Source organism: Cyprinodon tularosa, unplaced genomic scaffold, assembly GCF_016077235.1.
Source record: "Cyprinodon tularosa strain WSP-4 unplaced genomic scaffold, ASM1607723v1 ctg105, whole genome shotgun sequence".
Classification (NCBI taxonomy): Eukaryota; Metazoa; Chordata; class Actinopteri; order Cyprinodontiformes; family Cyprinodontidae; genus Cyprinodon; species Cyprinodon tularosa.
Window position 1 is genome coordinate 499,564 of NW_024037838.1, and position 16,371 is coordinate 515,934.

A 16,371-nucleotide genomic window follows, 5' to 3' on the forward strand; every position below is an offset into this window, starting at 1 on the left:
TAGTGTGAAGTGGAAATGGGGGAAGGAGGGTGGGGGATTTGAAAAACCTGACAAACGACCTGAGGACACACACGTCTTCACACACAATGGCACACCACACACAGCACATGAGGGAGGCCACTCATGCCAACACAAACACTTTTTCCCCCCCGTTTCTTTTTTTTTTTTGGAAACAATCTTTTTGTTGTTTGTTTTTTTTTTTTTTTACAAAGTCACTAGTCACCATCTGAGTCTGAACAGTGAAGCCGGACTCATATACAGGCAGGCAGGCAGGCGGACAGGACGGCATCATGTCTGAAGCTGATTAAATAAAAAGCAACTGATGGCGTCGGTGATGTTATGCATCATCAAAAGCATACTTATATCAGATATGAATTCATTCATTAACTTTGAAAAGTACTTCAAAAGCATGATTTAATTTTTCAAGAGAAAAAAGCTGTTCTCACCCAAAAAGCGAAGTTCAACTTGATTAATGCAAGAACTTTAAGAAATCCCTTCTAGAACCTCTCTGACAACATGAATCGCCTTAAAGGAATAGTACACCCAAAACATGATTAGCCTTCATTTTCTACTCACCTCCATGCTGAACAACACTCTGGAGTACTTTTTTGATATCTCAAATGCATCTGGAGATCTGGGAGGCTTCTTGCTGTCTGCTGACATTCAAATAATGGAGGTCCATGGCGCCCGAGACAGAAAGGTCCATAAAAGTCCACAAAAACGTGTCAATATTCCTCCATACTGCTCGTCCAATGTAATCCAAGTGTCCTGAGTGGGTAGCATCCAGAATTTACTCGAAACGAAGTCATTTAGAATGTTTTTAGAGCATAAACAGTAGTGTATAGGATTTCCTAATAGCGCCCCCATGCGCGCTCACGATTCTACGGAAGCCGGCAGACCAAACCGGAAGAAAGTGCGCATTCAGCGTCTGGTCTGCCGATAATGCAAGCGTAGAAGAAGAAATGTGCTGTTTACCTGTGCAAAGAAAGAAACAACGAAAGAAAAATGTCTGAGGACTTCAGTGTTGAGGAAGAGCATGAGTTCTTTGCCGAGCTGAATGCGCTGGTTTGGTCTGCCGGCTTCCGTAGAATCGCGAGCGCGCATGGGGGCGCTATTAGGTAATCCTATACACTACTGTTTATGCTCTAAAAACATTCTAAATGACTTCGTTTCGAGTAAATTCTGGATGCTACCCACTCAGGACACTTGGATTACATTGGACGAGCAGTATGGAGGAATATTGACACGTTTTTGTGGACTTTTATGGACCTTTCTGTCTCGGGCGCCATGGACCTCCATTATTTGAATGTCAGCAGACAGCAAGAAGCCTCCCAGATCTCCAGATGCATTTGAGATATCAAAAAAGTACTCCAGAGTGTTGTTCAGCATGGAGGTGAGTAGAAAATGAAGGCTAATCATGTTTTGGGTGTACTATTCCTTTAATACTTTCATCCAGAATGTTTAAAGTACTTACATCCGTCCAGTGGATAACAAAGCCATATCTAAGGGTTTCAGACTCCAACAAACCAATAAAAGCCATTATTCTCAAAACGTGAAAAACACAGAATAGTTGTAATCCTTCCAAGGAGTGTTAGATCTACCCATGACTCAATAAAAAACCTCCATTCAACAGGAGGTCACAAAGAACCCTACAGAACATTTGAAGCACTTCAAGCTGCGAGGATAAAAATTGATCATCAAAGAATAAAGTATTTTGATTCTGCAAAATAATTCTGCACAGAAGAGTGAACTAATTTTCCCCACAGAGGTGTAAAAATACTCATTACTAGTTATCGCAATAGGTGGATGGCAGTTCTTGTTGCCAAAGGTTGCGTCACTAGTTATTAGATTATTATTAGATCTAGAAGGGAATTTCTGTTTCACACAAGGCCCTATCTTGGATAGCTTTTCTCTCTTAATAAATAACATCATCAATGAAAACGTCCTTTTTTAAAAACAGATTACTGGTCTGATGTGCTTTATCAAAAGTTCAGGGTGAAAAACTGGAGAACTATGAGAAGTACGTAAATACTTTTCCCCGGTATTTAATTCAGTGTTCTTTTGGCGTCAGAGTTACTGACTGAGCTTTAGTATGAGCCATTAATATCCCCAATTATAAAGCATCACATTTAAGGATTGGTTGCATTGAGGTTTAGTAGAGCGAGCTTAAATGCTTGAAGACTTCCTGTTTCATAAAACAGCTTCAACCTGTTGAAATACCATCTGAGAGCACCAACGGCTTGCAAACGCAAAGTTAGAAGAGCGTGAAGACAGAGACACAGAGAGGGAGTTGGAAGAGAGGAGAAAAAAAGAAAGACCACAGAGCCATCTCTGACGAGCCTGACGCCTGTTGCTATGCCGACCATAAAGAGGGAAACAGAAAGAGGAGGAAGAGGGAGGAGGTGGGGAGGCGAAGCATGGACAACAGAGCTGGCTGAATTCTCCTCTCCTGGGTCAGAGTGATCGAAGGGAAGAACGGAATGCAATGAAATTCCTCTCGCTGGATCAGGGAGGAAAGCAAGTCTGGAGCGAAGGAAAACAAAAGCAATTGAAAAACCTTTTTCACGCACTCACTTCAAGCGCCTCACTGTCTTGGTGTGACAGTGGCTCTTTCATCGCTTTTAGCGCATGCACGTATGTGTACAGGAACAATTTCTCTCTTAATTGACATCTTGCACTTCTTGCCAACAGTTGGCCAGCTAGAAAAATCTGTAACTAAGGAGAAGGAAGCTGGAAAATCATATCAGCCGGCGCTATTGAACAGAGAACAGAAAGGCTCATTATGTGAGGAAATTCATATTCAGGCAAAGCTACATGAACTTGATTGGCTTTTGATGGGAAACCATTTTTTTTCTCAGTAGCTCTCATGACATTTTTCTAAGTAGTTAAACATGATGATCAGAAAACTACAATGAAAATATCTCCAGGGGAGGCGCATCAGCCAATCAGAGGCCTCTCTGACTCATCTTTAGTGACATAACTGAGCTGGACGCAGAAAGCAACATGCGAGTGGGTGGGTGTGGTTCTCAGTTTATCTGCCTGCCTTTGGTGCCTGTCTGTGGGTCCGGCTGATGATGCTGTGGGAGGTGCTTGTGGTGGTGGGGAGGGACTCAGCACAGTGAGGGAGGGAAAGCGGAGGTGGCAGGTGGAAGTCAGAGCAGAACAATTTAGCACGGTGGGAGTCGAGATGCAGAGGGGGCACCGGGGGTCAAGGGTGGGGCCGGAGTGTGAAAGGAGATTAAGGTTTTCAGGGAGATGGTAATTTGCCCCCAGGTTGGACCAAACCCACCATCCTCCATGGCTCTCCTGACACTTTGATTCCCAATAGCCAAATATCGATTAATACTATAAGGGTGGGGGGAGGGAGGAAATGAGATTAGAACGTATGCAGGGCTGAAGGATCTGATTTTTTTAAAAGGTGAATGTAAGAGAAGAGGAAAGTGGAGGTGGGAGCAGCCGGACCTGAGTAATCACCCAGTAGGTGAGGCAGAGGGGGGGTAAAAGAGTGAGACTGGTGCCATCATTTCAAATTTACCCCAAGTCCTTCCCATCTCTGCTACCGCTCCACCCCCAACCCTCTGCAACTCCACCACCAAGCTCATCCCTGCCACCTCCCCTGCTCCCAGGACACAAACTCCCTGCTGCTGATCTGCTTGACTATCCATCTTCCCCTCTCACTTCTCCTCCTTCTTGACCTCTTCCTTCTTCTCCTCCTCCTTCTTCTCTTCTTTCTTCTCCTCTTTCTTAGGCTCCTCTTTCTTCTTCTCCTCCTTCTTCTCCTCCTTCTTTCCATCGTCCTTCTTCTTGTCATCCTTCTTCTTATCATCCTTCTTCTTGTCCTCTTTCTTGTCCTCCTTCTTGGCCTCTTCCTTCTTCTCCTCCTCCGGCATAGGCTCAGTGGTGAGGATCACTTTGCCGACGTTGTTCCTCTCCTGCATCTTCCTCATGGCATCGCCAACCTGGAGAAGGAAGGTTGGATAATCAGCTACATGAAAGGATCAAACCACAGTTGAGGAGCAAACGTGACATGAAAAAAAAAAAACCCAAAACAATAACTGTTGTCTTTCAGCCTTTTATCTCTGGTTTTTATTTTTTATTTTATACAGCTGCCTATAAAATAATCCCCTCTGCTTTTTTCAAACATGACTATAAGAAATGTTGTTAATATTTGAAAGGAAATTAAACTTTTGTAGAAACATGCAACAAGCACAATGTGCCCAGAAAACGAGAGAAGAGGAAAGATAAAGACCAGGATAAATCAGAAACTTTTACATTGAAGATTATTTTATATAACAATTTTTAAAGCTTCAAATTTTTTTCTTAATATAGTTCTCTTTGAAAAACTGAATTTAGACTAATTTTTCTACAGTTCATCAAGAGGTTTCCTATTATAGGAGAAAGTTATACGTGAAACCTATCCATCTGGTTTAAATCAGCAAGGATTTTCTGTCTTCTAAAACCTTTAGACCCCAAATTTTTGTGGGTAATTTTCATATATTTTCTCCAAAAGTTAAACTCATAGTATTATATTTAGTTTTCATTGGTTATTTTCATATAACTGTTGGACTTATGACTCCAAAGTTGTTTTTAGGTGATTTAGATTAGGAACTAAACCGATTTCTTTAGGAGTTAGTGTTTAATTTTCTGCATGTGCATGTCTCTTCTATACCTTCCAATAAACATTTGGTCTGAATGTCTTTTCAGACGTGTAAAATGGGTTTATTCTTAAATGAAAGTGAAAAAAAAGTGAAAGCCCTTTGGGAAACTCCAACTCCCATTGTCATTGTGACACAGCACACACTGCACACAATGAAATTGCATTTATGCCTCACCCGTGCAAGGGGGCAGCCCTCAAATGGCGCCCCAAGGGAGCAGTGTGGCGGGACGGTACCATGCTCAGGGTACCTCAGTCATGGAGGAGGATGGGGGAGAGCGCTGGTTAATTACTCCCCCCACCAACCTGGCGGGTCGGGAGTCGAACCGGTAACCTTTGGGATCCAAGTCTGACACCCTAACCGCTCACCCATGACTTAAAGGGGATTGATCCTAAATTTACCATATCTGACAGTAATGAGGCAGGAACATAAAGTAATAAACTAAAACTGGTGTAGTCTAAAAACAGAGTTCTTTTTCCTTAGGAATCTGACCCTCAGATAAACCACCAAGCCTACAGAGGCGCACTGACAGCAACATTAATAACAGTTAATAGATGAAGAAGCTTACTTGTTTTTTAGTATTATTAAAATATGCTGTTCAAGAGGAAACTGTTAGCTCTCATAAATATATAAATGTAATAAGTTTATTATTACCTCTGCAATGCGTTTTAGTTTGTTTAAAGATATTAATAAAACTTGGTTTTTAATCAAATCCTCGCTCATGTGATATAATCCTGACTCTGCTTCCTTTATGAACAATCAATCAGTAAAGAGAAATCGGAATCAGAAAAATTTGAAGTGGGAAAAAATAAGAGCTTTCTGATTGGTGGAAATCTACATTTGCATGTGGTTAATTTTGTTGCTAAGAATAAAAAATCAAAAGCATAAATTGCCTTTGGTAGAACTAGTGAAGCTCTATTGTAGATGTTTTCATTTTTTACAAGAAAGAGGCAGACAATTAGATTAGGGGAGTTAAAAGTTGGCCTTTCTAAACCATAGAATACAACAACAGATGAATCAATAAATAAACCCGCCATCAGGTAGTCATACCTTTTAGCTGTTGGTGGTTTCATATTTTATTACATGAACTGATCCTCAATTACGTTTAACATACATTCCTGTTGTAGTTTCAACAAACTTCAGTACTCTAAGAAGGAGTTTTTAAGGAGTACCTGCCAATGTATGTTCACCAACATGGGAATTCTGCTTATATATTTTACTGGTACAAATACAGATGTAAACGTGAATATACTGAAATCTATAATTTCAAAGGGTACAATCTACTGGGTTTTAAATCGTGCTCACCTGTGGTTTCAAAGTATAGATTAACATTTGAATGAAATATGGTTAAAAAGATAAGATAATACATAATTATGAAATATATTAACCTCACAAGGAAATTGCTTTAAGGCCAGTGGAAATGAGACTGCCAGCAGCAAAATGCTGCACAGATGTTCTTGTTAGTATTGTTTGATCTTATGAAGATGTGTACATATATTTAAAAAGATACCCATTCATCTAATAAGAATAGCAATATATATGTTGGTCCCTGACACAAACGTTATCTCAAAAATATTCCTGCAAACTATTTTCCCTTGTAGTAAATGCTCTCCTCTAACAACTACCCCCAAACCCCTGAACCCCCACGCAGTGATAAATAGACCGAGTGGCTCTCCATCATAATAATGAGTGGAGGATTCCAGCCAAGATCTGCCCCACCCTGCTCCTTCTTTGACCACTGAGCTCTGTCCACTGTCTGCTCTTGTCTTCGTCACCCCCTCCCTTTCCTCTTTCTACCAATTCCCCCACCCCATGTGTGCGAGGCAGGCAGACCACCTAACAACCAATGCCAAGGCAACAGGGCCATCTCCTAGCAACGTAAAGCCTGGCTGAATCGTGGCTCTGACGACTCCGACACATGGGAACGAACGGGTGGGGGGGGAGTGTGGGAGTTCGCAAGCAGAAGGAGGGGGTCGGAGCAACTGGTATCCTTCAGACAAAGCGGAAGGATAAGTTCAGGATTTATGAAAATAGTTTCCAAAGTGAACAAAAGTTAAGGTGAAAAGGCCTGGGGCTCTTTCAAAACAATCTGCACACCTTTAAACGTATCTCTGATAAAACAGTTTACCATGTTAGGTACTTTACTGGTGCAAAAAAGTAAAAAACCAGAGCACCAAAGTTTATCTGATTTATGTGTTATTTTAGATCTTGCAATAATATGTTCAAATAACCTCTAATATGTCCCAATCCAAGATGACATAAACACAAACTATCCAACAGCTGATACGTCTAATTTGTGGAATCAAAAAATCTGTCTGTTACGTCTAAGGAGCAGTTTGAAAGCCAATTATTTAAAGGAATGTAATAAGAAATACCATTTGTCACACGGGATGTTTGGAAAACAGTAAACATGTTTATCCTAATCAAGTATGTTAAAAATGTCATTTATTCATTTATTCTGGCATTTGTGGTGGAGAACAAAACCTAAAGACTACAATAAACACACTAATTTAGGGGTAAAACACAGTGGTGGGAGTATTATGCTGTGGAGACAGTTTTCTTCAGAGGGTAAAAAGAAGCAAACTACCTGGGTTCATGCAGATAAATTCAGTTGAACACCTGATGGAAGATAGAAATATTAGGACAGAAGCAGGTTTAGTTTCCTCCAGGACTCAGCCCTTAAACAAATATCAGCTCAGATCAAAGCTGCATGTTTTAGAACCATCTAGTTGAAGTTAAATAATCCAACTGAAAATATGTGTGGAAATTTGATGTTCATTGATACTCTTCATCTAATCTGACTGAGCCTTAGCTGTTTTTTTAAAGGAAAATAGGAACAATTTCACTCTCCTGATGTCAAACGCTGGTAGAGACATTCACCAGAAGATCTGCAGAGCTAATTGCAATAAAGGTAGTTACCCACGCTGTTGATTAAGGGTGTTCAACCAAAATACACTCCAGTCTTTTTTTTCTCGTTTCATCATATAGCTACATTTGCTCCACTTTACAAATGCACTATATGTTCTTTTTTTAACATGAAATTCAAAACATATTAAAAATTGGAACAACAAAACAGACCAAATGAAAATGTTTACAAGGTTCCACTTTGTATCTTGTGTGGCTTTTCTGTGTGGGGTACATGAAAAATCTGCTTCAGAAAAATAAAACAAAACAAACAAAAAACAACTGACTTAGTAAATGACAGATTATGCTGTAAATAAGAGGATTTTTTGTTTTTTAACACGGCTTGTGCTGTTTTCTATATACAACTTCCATTTATAAACCACTGCTGCATATAATTTATCGCTGGAGGAACTTTTAACACAGTCTATGGACGGAATGATCCCATGATTTTAAACTTAAGCATGGCCACCAGAAATGACTTGGTGTGCTGCCCTGTTATGTTGCAGGGATAAGCCTTTGGGAAACATATAGATGCAATTGTGAACAAATTTGGCATAATCAGATGAAATTCATCCAAAGTAAAAGCTCAAACTGAATTCCTTATAACGATGTAACCACAGCACAGTCCTTATGTGACTGGGCCTATTTTACCTATACCCTGAGGGAATAAGAGGCAACTATTGCCTCCTTATCTTACGATTAAATGTGGACAGTTTCTTTTTTTCAAGATATAAGAAGTAGCCACTGTTTACTAGCAGGTTAGGATCCACATCTTATTTTCTAGCATATTTTGCAAGCATCTTGAGGGGATCTAACCCTTTTGAAATCCAGTTTATGAACCTCATATTTAAGACTTTTACATTTATTAAAGTATAATTAATTAACAGATTAAGCTTGGAGAAAAATAGGAACTTGCTAAATAACTTAAAACTTTCTTCATTTGGACTTTTTTTTTATCACTGTCATCTCAAGGAAGATGTTTTATGCAGTGAAAAAGTTTTTGCCCCCTTATAGATTTCTTTTATATCAAACTTTCATGATTTAGATCATCAAGCAAATTTTAATACCAGATTAGGTAAAAAGAGGAAAATAAAAATCTGGTTTTAGAATGATGATTTAATGTAGTATTTTAGTGAAACAGCATCTATTAAGTGCAACATTATATCCTAAAGCTAATACCTGTTTGTACATCACTTGGTTGCAAAGTTTTACAATACATTGGAGGAGCTTTGGTCCACATAGGAGGTTTTCAAGCAGGTCATAACAAGTCATCTTAATTGGATTTAAATCCAGGTTTTGAGAGCTGAGATGGTTTTGCTGAAATTTGGATCAATGTCTGAATGCAAAATCCAAGAGCACTAGAGCTTATGTTTGCAAGATCAGACAATCTCCTTCAGAATCTTCTGCTCTAGAGCAAATTCAACTGGCTCCAACAATTATGGCAAAACTTGGCCATGAAGCTGCAAATAAGTCCCAGATAATCACCAGACAACTACCATGTCTAACTGTCTGTATAATGTTTTTGTCAGAGTCAACTTCTCTGTTTTATTGTGCAAAAACAAGGAATTTCACTTTGGTTGTCCGATTGTAATCAAACAACCACAGTATGGAAAAAAAGCTCCTATGGGGATAAAAAAGAAGATAGGATAAAACAAGGACAATAACAGTATGCAGGTAGAAAAATAATACATGCATTTCTTTTTTATCTGTTAAATTACTTTGGGATTGTGTCATGATATGTTGCTTCTTGTATTCTTTGAGCCTACTTCATATTGCCAGATGGGCACTATATAAGTAATAACCATTGATCCCTCAGGCTGCTGAAAGCAGTTGGAATTGAACCAAAGGAAAGTGTTTAATCAGTTAATTCATCGTTGAAAAAAGGCAAGTGCAATGATTTTTTTTCCACACAGAACGAGGCTTGTTTGAATAATTATTTTTCTCTTATTGAAATAATCATATAAACTGCAACAAGCTATATGAATCTGTTGGAGACAATGGCTCCAAATCTTTATGCAAGTTAATAAGATTTCTCTTGTAAATCAGAGGACTACAAGGTTGTGATGATTGGAGTCAGGGCGTGGCATCTTTACTCAGGTTAAAATAATTCATCTACTGTTTCTTGGCTGATTTTTGTCTCTAAGACACCACACGCTGTGATGTCCTATAACCGGCTAACTTTACAAAAAAAGAGATGATATCCACCTATATTTCTACTCTTTATCTTTACATCATGTCTTTCTTCATACATCATGGCTCCTCCCTAAGATAAACGCATACGCTGACTAAAGGATGTCACCATAGCAACAGGAGAGAAAGAGGAAAAAAAGATCCACAGCAAACAGGGAGAAGGAGAGAATAAAGAGAGAGAGAGACAGAGAGGGAGTCAATAACCTAAGGATGGCTAGAAACAAGAACGGAGATAAAGAGAGGGCAGATGGAGAGGCAGAGAAAGAGCTTCAGATGGCAGAGAAAGACAGCGGGTGTTTCTCTCTGGCCACAGAGCCAAAATACTGCCCAGCCCTGATTTTCATAACAGAAGATATCCTTATGACGCTTCCTTTTCTGCCTCTGCATTCATATCAGTTAACGCTGTAAATCAGTCTGCAACAATCAGAGCCTTTCGGCCACAGTGACTTCTGCTGCACGAGACACTGAGCGTCTTGTGGACAACTTTCTGGTTCTGAATGCGAGTATCAGGGCCACGCCCAGCTGCTGCAGATCCTACCAACAGGCACACAAAGGCACGAAAAGCACCTGGCATTAATGTGTTTATAGCATTTGCAAAAACCTACAACAGAATGTTATTCAGGAGAGCCTGCAGCCAAGTCACAATGAATCAATCAGAGTAAGAGGAGGAGGGATGGATTCAATCAGATGAACATCCAAACACAGATGCTCTTTAGGAAAATATACTTCTGAGTACAAAATAGACAAATCATAAACAGATACTTGTACAGTTTAAAAAAGGAAGAATGGTTAAAAACAAAGAAAAGCCAATATTTTTGCCTTAACCAATTTTATTTTCTATTGATCTTTACTGACATGCTCTGTTAAAATAGCAATTGATTCTTTAGCTCTACATCTGTGAAGTTGTGCTAAAAAAAAACCCAATATGAGCCGTAACATTTTATGACTTCCATCCAGAACAAGAAATTAAGTTTTTTCTTAGTGTGGAAAAATTATGATTTTCTTGTCATTAAACTAATCAATGTTTTTTCTTTTAAATTTCTTAAAATAATAAAATTTATCTAAACAGGGATGAACTTCCTCACGAGGCTCCGTCTAGAGAAGAGTCTAAGTAGAAATAAAATGATAGAACTTGGTTATAGTGTAAGGGATTGTATTTGAGTCAATGAGTCGATGCAATCAACTGGTTTTCCTTAGATAGAAAACTTTGAATCAATTTGACTGTATGATCTGGTTGAACTGTAAAGTGCCTTGAGATGACGTGTTGTGAATTGGCACTATGTAAATAAACTGAATTGAATTGAATTTTGTTTTTTAAACAGTAGCTAATAAAAGCTTGATACACTGGAATGATACGGGGGGTTGTTGACAGTATTTGGCATGTAAAACTGCAGCAGAACGTAAGGCTAATGGTTATTTTGATTTCTGTTTTCTTAAAATTTAAAAAGAATTAGCCAACTTCACTCTTTCTAATTGGAAACAATTAAATATTAGTACATCAGTCAATAAAACACAACAAGAAAAATCCTTAAGATACTAAAATAACTGTAATTTTGGAGGACATAGTACATAGTGGTAATAGTAAACCAAGAAGAAATAATTTTATATGCTAAAACACTGAATAAAAGGCTTCAGAGTGATGAATATAGTAGCTGAATATTTGTTTTTCAGTTTTTGTATTGTCATTACACTCTCATAAGTACAGAGCAAGGGAATGAACTCTCTGCATTTAACCCATCACCTTGGGGAGCAGTGGGCTGCCATAGTGCGGAAGCAGTGTGGGGTTAAGGTCTTGCTCAGGGACCAAGAGTGTCAGTCCGTGGGAGTGGGGCTTGAACTCAGAAGTACCAACGGCAAGTACCAACAAATAGGGCACCGATACCATTTTGAGAGCCATAAGTTTATTCAACTATTGTCACCCACTCCTGGTAGGCAATAAAAAGTTCTACTGGAATCACTTTGAATTAGATTTTTTCCTGCTTCACAAAAGTAGGCAGCAGCTTGACAAAGCCATGATGGCAATTATTTTACATTATTATGGTATCGGTATCGGCCGATACTGCACAGCCAGGTATCGGGTATCAGTATCGGGGCCAAAAAATGGCATCGGCACAACACTAGTTTTAACATAAATAATGTAGTTGGTAACATTTTTATCAGCTTGTTGAGCTTCTTTCAGGCATTTGATGCTCATAGGATTCCACTTGTTACTGTTTCTTCTGAAATCTACAGTCATCTCCCTTGTTTGGTTTTTGTTCACATTCAGGATCAAATAATTGTTTCCACATCATGTTGCAAAGCGGTTCACCAGCTTCCTGTACTCAGCTTCTCGTCCATCTCTGATGCACCCAATGACTTCAGAGTCATTTGAGCGTCTATGGAGGAGCCAGAAGGTGTTGGAAAGCAAACACTTATTATGCTCCACACAGTTGGATATATTTTATCACAAACTCATAGGTAGGAACCGATCTGATGGACATCTTTTGGGTTTTTTAACAGTGTCCTGTTTGACAATAAGAATAAGTGTCTTGATGCCAAAAAAGGGCCCAAAGGTTTTACTCTCACAAGTGGAGCAGTATGGCTATCGCCATAGTGTTTCGCTTGATTTATGCATATAAATAGCTTAATTATGATTGTACAGGGAGTATTACAGATTATATGGACATCTGATGGACTTCTAACAGCCAACCACACATGATTTCTGACTGACTAGGCTAGAGTAGCAATTTATATGTTTATTGGACCTCCCCACTCTCCCTATAGTGTTTGCAATCAGGAGTTTCTCGCTCAGAGAATTCAAGCTCTTCCAACCTTAAATGGCTGCAAATTCCCACAAAGCAGTAGAATTCGTGGCTGTTAGGTGTTCAAGAATCTGACTTTTCATGCAGTAATACACAGTTCTTAGGAAGTTAGTATTATCAGAGGAAGATAACCTGAATTAAAACCAAAAGCAGTTTTGAAATTAGATTTCACCAAGTCATCAACATGTGTGCCGTCCACTCACAATACTTGTTCATCTAGTAAGAGTTAATTCTGCATGTCAGTGACTCATCAAAATCTTTTGGGTTTCTTTACAAAGAAAACTTATTAACCAAATTAATAACTTATTGAACTTGGCAGCATTGTTCTATAAAAAGAATCAATTAAAAACACTTGACTTGGAATCTGTTAGTATAACTGGGTTGAGCTTTGTTTGCATTTCAGTAGGTTTTTATATAAACAAACTGAATTGATTGAAATCTGAAATAAAAGATTTTTGTATTTACTCAGGTTCCTATGGACTTTTTGTAATCTTTGTTAGATTTGAACCAATGTAAGGACCACAAAAAAGGAAAATAATTTAACCTTTAAGCTGGTAACCTGTCAACAAATGTTTCGTACATTTAATATTCTTGAATATTTTCACACAGATGTGTGTTTTTGCAAAAACGTTACACTGAAAGTCTATAAAAACACACATTTTCAGCTAATCTGAGTGAATATTTGTGACAAAGAACTGGTCTGAAAAAAACACAAAGCAAACCTGCTCAAGATGCCAGGTGGAGTCGATGCGGGGTTTGACTTTGCCCTGCTTGTACAGATCCAGGATGGTGTTCATAGCCTGAGTGATGAGCTCTATCTCCCCGTCCAGGTAGCCCAGGTGAAACCCGCACACAGACTTGTTACCTTGAATAAGACTGAGTGTGTGGATGGAGAACTGGTGGTACCAGTTCTTAGCAACGGCAATCAGGTTCTTCCTTTGGCCTGCCAGCATGTTGGCTGTACCTGAGTGGAGAAAAAAAAAAAAGGTTTGACTCCATTAACTTTAAATCAAGTGTTTATTTGTTTATGTTCAGCTTAAAACATTAGAAAAGCGGTGGTATTAGACGGTCACACCTCTCTTAAGCAAGTGAACCAAGCCCTGTTCATTCTTTCACCTCTGTCTCTTTGTAGGTTGTCACCTATTCTCTCACCCAGGAAAACCTCTTTAGCACTTCAGCTGTCACTGCCAACACATCCACCTCCAATCCCCCTCCTCACGGGTTCACTTAACGGTCTTTCTACTCTCAATCTTTGCGTTCCTTGGGTTGGGGAAAATAGAGGGGGGTGGGTGGCAGGGACAAAGCATGTTTTGAGAGAATTGAGGGACCCGGCCCGCTGTATTCACACACATTCCAGGTTTCATGGGGATAGAACGCCCCATTGTTCCACCGTGCCTACTTCTGACGAACTGGAGGAGAAGCAGCCCAGCGCAGAAAAACCAGAGAGGCTGAACGGTTGAGGGTGGAGGGCACCATGCTGGGTAGCGACTTTCTGAGCAACATGCAAAAAAAAAAAAAAAAAAAAAAAAAAAAGCCGCGGCCCTGTTCTCCGTGGATGCCGACCCCGCCCACCTCTTGCATGCATTTGGATTTGCATTGTAACTGAAAGAGCGTAAAAGGGCTTCCCACGGACGACATACAGCACACTGTGGACAGGGGCCTCCACAGAGGCCAGTCCACCCACTACAAAGCAGCTTTACTCTGCAGCTAGTGTGAAACCCACAACTATTCTATCTATTTACAACCATATGAAATATCTAAGGAGAATGTTTTTATTTTCTATGAAAAAGGAGCAACACAGTTTTTGTTTTTTGTTCAATTGCTACTTAAAAGTTAAAATGTAGTGGTGTAAATACTTCAGGATAAATCCCAGATAAGCTTGATAAGAATGTAAAGAATTTGCTCTGATAATCTGAACATGTAGCTGATGTGTTCTAAGGAATGTTTGCAGACATCTCTCCTCCCAGATGTCAGCAGGCTTCAACTGCCTTTAATGCTGGCTGTCATCTTTTTTCATTTAAGTCTCAAGTGCTAAAATGGAAGTTTGAAAGAGGAGGCAATATTTTGGGAGACCTAAAAACAGGATCATAAATGAATTTCAGAAAAATTTCACTTTAAAAGAAGGAAAGAAATGTATGTGCTTTAAGTGGATTTACATTGATTACATCATAAGAGGTAAATAATCATTACCTTGCAAGCATTATGAATTGATGCAAGATTTATGAATTCAGTAAATTCTGAAAACACATCTAGCTAGAAGCCAAAAGATTTGTGATCCTCAAAATCAGAAATGTTACCAATAACGCAAATGTAGTGACATATATGATATCAACCAGAAGCGGCAGGCTGAAGGAAAATGAACATGGCTGCAATTGCTATTTAGTCTGTTTTAGCTGGAATACCTTCTATTTCTTTTTTGAAAAGTTAACTATCTTGCAAAGTATTCCAGTTTTTTTAATTGTGAAAGTTTCAACCTTGATGTCTTTCAGCCACAGTGTTACCTACAATGACTCAAACTATGATGGATGCTATCTTGGATGATGAAGTTGTATTAAACTGTGATAATGGACTTAAGGACTTAAGTTGGTGCAAATCAGTTTGCCTCATGTTTTTACCACTTTAAATGGTTCAGTGATTTTCCAGTATATGGCAGCGTGTGTGGCAGCATGTGTGGAGCCAAAACTGTTACATCACCACTGGTGGTAACGACTACTGTCAAGAGTTTGCAGTAACTGGCAACACATTTTTTACATATTTTTGAAGAAATTTTGGTCCACGATTTTACCACATTTCAATTTCACTACATAATCCCATGCCTGTTTACTTACCAAATGTAACTCCTTACTAAGTGCAAAGAATTTCAGATGGAAAATAAAGTCATTTGCAGCTATCAACCTGTAAGGGGTTGAAAAAACTTCTAAGGCTTTGGCCGTCCAGTAAACGGAGAGCAATTATCCACAGATGAAGAAAACAGAGCAAGACTGAACTTTCTTGGCCATCAACGACCCGCCAGGAGGTCACAAAAGAACCCAGAACAAAATCTAAAGCACTGCAGGCCTCACTTGTCTCAATCAAGGTCAGAGTTCACGATTCAACAATAAGAAAGAGAGAGTGGGCAAAAATGTTCAGGTCGGAGTTCCAAGGCCAAATCGTCTGCTGACCCAAAAGACCAGGACCTAAATTTGCCTAAAAACTTCTTATAGATCAACAAAGCTTTTGGTGAACTTGGTGAAAAAAAATAAAATAAATAAAAAAACTGAAAATGGGGACTATACAGAGATATCTATAGTGTACTCATTTAATGGGTAATTTGGACAAATAATCACTACTTTTTGAGTGACTCTGGCTCCCGGCACATTGCCTGTGCCATCTTTGTTCTCTTTCACCTGCAAAACAAGCCCCATGATGCTTTGCAAGGAGAACTCTTGCAAAACATCAGGGGAAATATCTTTTCATTTAGTAGACATTCTAGACACTCGTATAAAATGGCTTAGGGCCCTATATAGTGATTTATAAAGGGGTTAGGGCGGACAAGTGGACACAGCCAAGGTGTCAGAAAAAGAACATCCAACCAACAATAAAGCAGGTCGGTGGATAGTGTCAGGGTTTGGGACTATACTGCTTTAAGGCCTGATGACTTGTCATTGTTGATGGAACCTTGAATTCTACTCTGTAGATATTGGAGAAAGAATATAGGACAAGAAAATTTTGTGTCTTTAAGTTTGTGATTTTAAGTTTGGTCCAGTGATGCAACAGTGAAAATGTGTTCTCATAAAGTGACAGTATGGTTGCCTCTGCAATTTGAGGCAGAAGTAAACACC

The 16,371-nt window shown here is 39.1% G+C and overlaps 1 protein-coding gene across 1 annotated transcript in view; it reads right to left on the reverse strand.

Annotated features, from left to right (window-relative positions):
* Positions 1-2,037: 2,037 nt before the first annotated feature.
* Positions 2,038-16,371, reverse strand: part of vat1 (vesicle amine transport 1) — a 39,476-nt gene continuing 25,142 nt past the window's right edge. The window contains exons 5-6 of the mRNA XM_038284385.1: positions 13,273-13,514; positions 2,038-3,959 (exon numbers count right to left, since the gene is read on the reverse strand). Of these exons, the coding sequence (XP_038140313.1) occupies positions 3,675-3,959; positions 13,273-13,514 (527 nt within the window). The 3' untranslated portion in view covers positions 2,038-3,674. The remainder of the gene's footprint in view (positions 3,960-13,272; positions 13,515-16,371) is intronic.